Here is a 3,702-nt window from a genome sequence, read left to right as displayed (position 1 = left end):
TAACACCATGAGCCTCAGCCTTCCTGCATATTGTTGCTGACCATGTCTGTGACTACAATGTGCTCATCTTCTAATGTCTGCTTCCAACAGTCAATCAATCAGTCAAGGCTTTATTCACCACGTGCAGGTTGCCCTGCAGTGAAACACGCCATGTCACGAAGCTCAAATGATTTCTGTTTTTTGAACATGACATTGAGTTCACTGTACTCAAATGGCCTCTACAGTCACCTGATCTCGATCCAATAGAGCACCTTTGGGATGTGTTGGAACAAGAGATTCACATCATCGATGTGTAGCCAAAAAACTGCATCAACTGTGCAATGCTGTCATGTTTTTGTAGTGTACTTGTTTTTGTTTTCCTGTAATTGTGGTTAATTTATCATTTAAAGCAAACATGGTATATAAACATAACTGATACTTATGTTTCTGTGCATCAAAATCTCCAAAATACATATACAGTATATAGATACTAGACAAACCCTTGACCCATTTATGTTTCTTTCCCTCAAAATACATCTAGTGGCCCTGGCAACTAGATGTATTTTGGAGATTTTAATTTATGCATTAGTTAGTGATAGTTGAGCTACAGTTTTAAAAATTTAAAGGCGATAGAGCCTCTGAGTATTAGCTGATTAATGCTGATGTATTTTGCTTATACAGCATGTATGGCTGGTGTTAACTGCAGGGGGTGTATTAAGTATCTGCAGGCACACAGAAGCTTTCTGCATAAATTATGAGCGCTCTCCAAATCTATGCCAATCCTCTAATGGGCATGAGTGTTTGCCCGTGGCTGTCGATCAAAGTACTTAAAGGGATGAACAGTAAATAATTACATGCTTCATAACACACTGGGGATTTTGCAAAAAACTAGGCAGACACACACACACGCACACATATATGTACAGTATAGCTAAGCGATTATTTAAGTGTTCTGATTAACATTAGTAGCACAGAGAGGTTACTGCAAATTGAAATGTTGTCCATTAAAAGGAATTTCTCTAAGTCAGCACTTAGCTTATGATTCATTCTAAATGATTGGTCAGGGATCTTATAGGTCTGGGGAAAGAAAAAGCTTTTATTGCCTTTGTGAAGAAGCTCAGACTTTAGCTGAAATGAGGCCTCATTCGGAATGTCTGAAAACACTAATAAGTGCAAGACTAAACAATTTGCCAAAGGAAACCAAACCTAGTTAAACAGTTCCAGTACACTGCACCTTTAAGCCTTCTCACTACCCGTAGAGAGTCCTCTTAACATAATTCACTATGTCTTCTCCTCGTCTGAACCCACAAAGTAACGGTGTTGTATTCCTATTTAATGTGAGCCACAGGTATCCCTGATGGGTCACGTAATCTACTTCTCATTTGCATCGCTTTGCAGAGTGAAGCGCTAATCTCCAGAGGAGACAAACGACTTCCCTGGAGTGATTTCACCTTGACCTGTAATTGAGTAGAAGCTACTTAGATTGCCAGAGTGTGAGTTTGCGCGTGTGAAGCAGCACGGCTCGTGTTATTTCTAGTTCCTGCCAATAAAATAAACACTTTGCCGTATTACAAACGTTTGACTGAGGAGAATCAAGTTGCCCTTCAATTACCTGATGGATCAGGCGTCGTCTCCCAGTGCAGGTCCCCGTCTTTGTCCCTGATCCAGCCACAAAGACCATCATCAAAGGAGCAGCTCAGATACCCCGACTCTGAATAGAAGAAAAAAAACACACACTTTTCAGAGAAGTGGAGGGTGCACACACTTGCACGAGGCGTCAGTCTGCTCTTTGTAATGCTTCACAGTAACCTTGCTTTTTTTTGCCTCTAACTTCCCCAGGAGCGAGAGGACTGGCGAAGTTTCTTCTGATGAACAAGATGATACAATAAAAGCGTAAACATTTGTTGTAATGTTGTAATCTCTCTGAAGAGATCTGATGCACTGGAGAAAAATGAATTGGAAATGGAGCTGCACAAATTACGAGCAGAAGTGCATTCATCTATAAAAATAAGAGAAAAATATCATAAATATTTACATGAGCTGCAGGAACTGCTGATGTCATTGTGTTTGTAAGTGAACACAAAGACTACTGTTTGCATGCCTTGCATTGTAATTAAAATACATCGTGGTTACAACACAGCTGTAATATTCAGTGACTGATGATTTCTAAGATCCCAGTGATGATGCCCAGACAATAACATTAAGGCAACACAGGCAAAGCAGCTGCTGTAGCATGCAGGCGCTGCGGTACAAATTGGTTCGATGAAAATAACATCCATCATTTTGTCCCTGAAACAGAATTTCCAAGAAGAAAGAAAAAAAAAATGCCAGTTCATTTTCTGAGCCAATGAAAACGCTCTGTGCCTGTGACACGGCGTATCAAATGATACACCCAAACCACAATAAATACACAACTAAATCATTAGGCAATCTTTGCTGCATACCATTGACATCAATAAATCACACTGAGCAAACATGACAGGAGAAGCCATCTCCTCACAAACGCTTGTTGTTCTGGGAACCTCCTTAATAACTCAAGTATTACGAAGGTTTTGGGCGAAGCTGTGATGTGCTTCAAAATGGTCAATTCATCATTCAAGCAGTCAAGCAATCAAGCTGGTGTAATGCAAAAAGTGGGAAAAGTCTTGCACCGCTTTCTGGGCTGCGAGCCATTATTTAAACCGAAACGACCAGATGTCATGTGTCACCCCCTGGTGAAGGCCCTATCAAAACACATCTGGTCACTGTAATACCTTCACCCTCTGCAGCAGCACTGCGGGAGATGATTGTCAGTTTCATTTTGGTCACGGTAAATGCGGCTCGTCCATCATCATTCGAGCTCAATGAGCGGGGCTCTTGCTGATTGTCTCTGTCAAATGTGTTTTGTTTACCTGGGTCATCCTTGGCTTCGTCTGCCGTGTTGCCGAGCTCAATGTCAAAGTCGATGTCGAGGACTGTGTTGCCACTGGGGTTCCGGGGGACTGAGAGGAAAGAGACAGAGAAACAGAGACAAAGGCTTAGATAAAGGATTAACAAAGGTATTATGTTTGTTCACTAACGTCTGCTTGTGGCTGTTATATCCCTTTGTTTCATTACTCAAAGATTTTACACGGCGAAATCAATGTCATGGCTTAGCACCTCCATAACCAATGTCAGTCACATTTAATAACAGGCAAGACTCCAGAGACTGGAATACCTGAGAAAAACCTGTAGCAACACTAGAGGTCTAATGTGAGTCATAAAGAGGAAAAGGAAGATGGCTCATCTGATGCAACATCTGAGCAAATGTTACGGCTGCACACCTAGCAGCTTCAGTACACGAACGTACACGAGGTACACGGCCTCTCCTTAAATAGCCTCTTTCCTTGTCCGATGGTGTCACCCTGACCAAAATATCACAGACTGAGCCGAGTCATTAAAGGTCAAGTGTGCGCCGGAGGAAAAAAAAAACATGTTTTTTTAGTGAGCAATGTTTTGACCTTTTTGTTCTGTTAGAATGATCACTGTCTGATTTTAAAATGCCTTTTGAAAATGGTTGAAAATGTCAAAAATATATAAAGTACAGAGACATCCTTATTTTGATATATACTGGGTTTGCACTTGTCAGTGAGACAAATTAATGAGACAAATTATCAATTAAAATATTCTTAGCCCTCCAGGCTGCTTCGTGTGCGTTTGCTATGAATGAACTGTAACCTGCACTTGAACTGTCAAGCCCCCCCC

At 41.2% G+C, this 3,702-nt stretch overlaps 1 protein-coding gene across 4 annotated transcripts in view; it reads right to left on the bottom strand.

Moving 5' to 3' along the window:
• Positions 1-3,702, bottom strand: part of npnta (nephronectin a) — a 58,607-nt gene that overhangs the window by 4,197 nt on the left and 50,708 nt on the right. For all 4 annotated transcript variants that reach the window (XM_005726850.1, XM_005726852.1, XM_005726851.1 and 1 more), the window contains 2 exons: positions 2,871-2,960; positions 1,592-1,690 (listed from right to left, as the gene is read on the bottom strand). In XM_005726850.1, the coding sequence (XP_005726907.1) occupies positions 1,592-1,690; positions 2,871-2,960 (189 nt within the window). The remainder of the gene's footprint in view (positions 1-1,591; positions 1,691-2,870; positions 2,961-3,702) is intronic.

Source organism: Pundamilia nyererei, unplaced genomic scaffold (genome assembly GCF_000239375.1).
Source record: "Pundamilia nyererei isolate P.nyererei 1_Seehausen unplaced genomic scaffold, PunNye1.0 scaffold00022, whole genome shotgun sequence".
Taxonomy (NCBI): Eukaryota; Metazoa; Chordata; class Actinopteri; order Cichliformes; family Cichlidae; genus Pundamilia; species Pundamilia nyererei.
The sequence above is the reverse complement of the archived record's forward strand: the minus strand, read 5'-3'. Positions and strand labels throughout refer to the sequence as shown.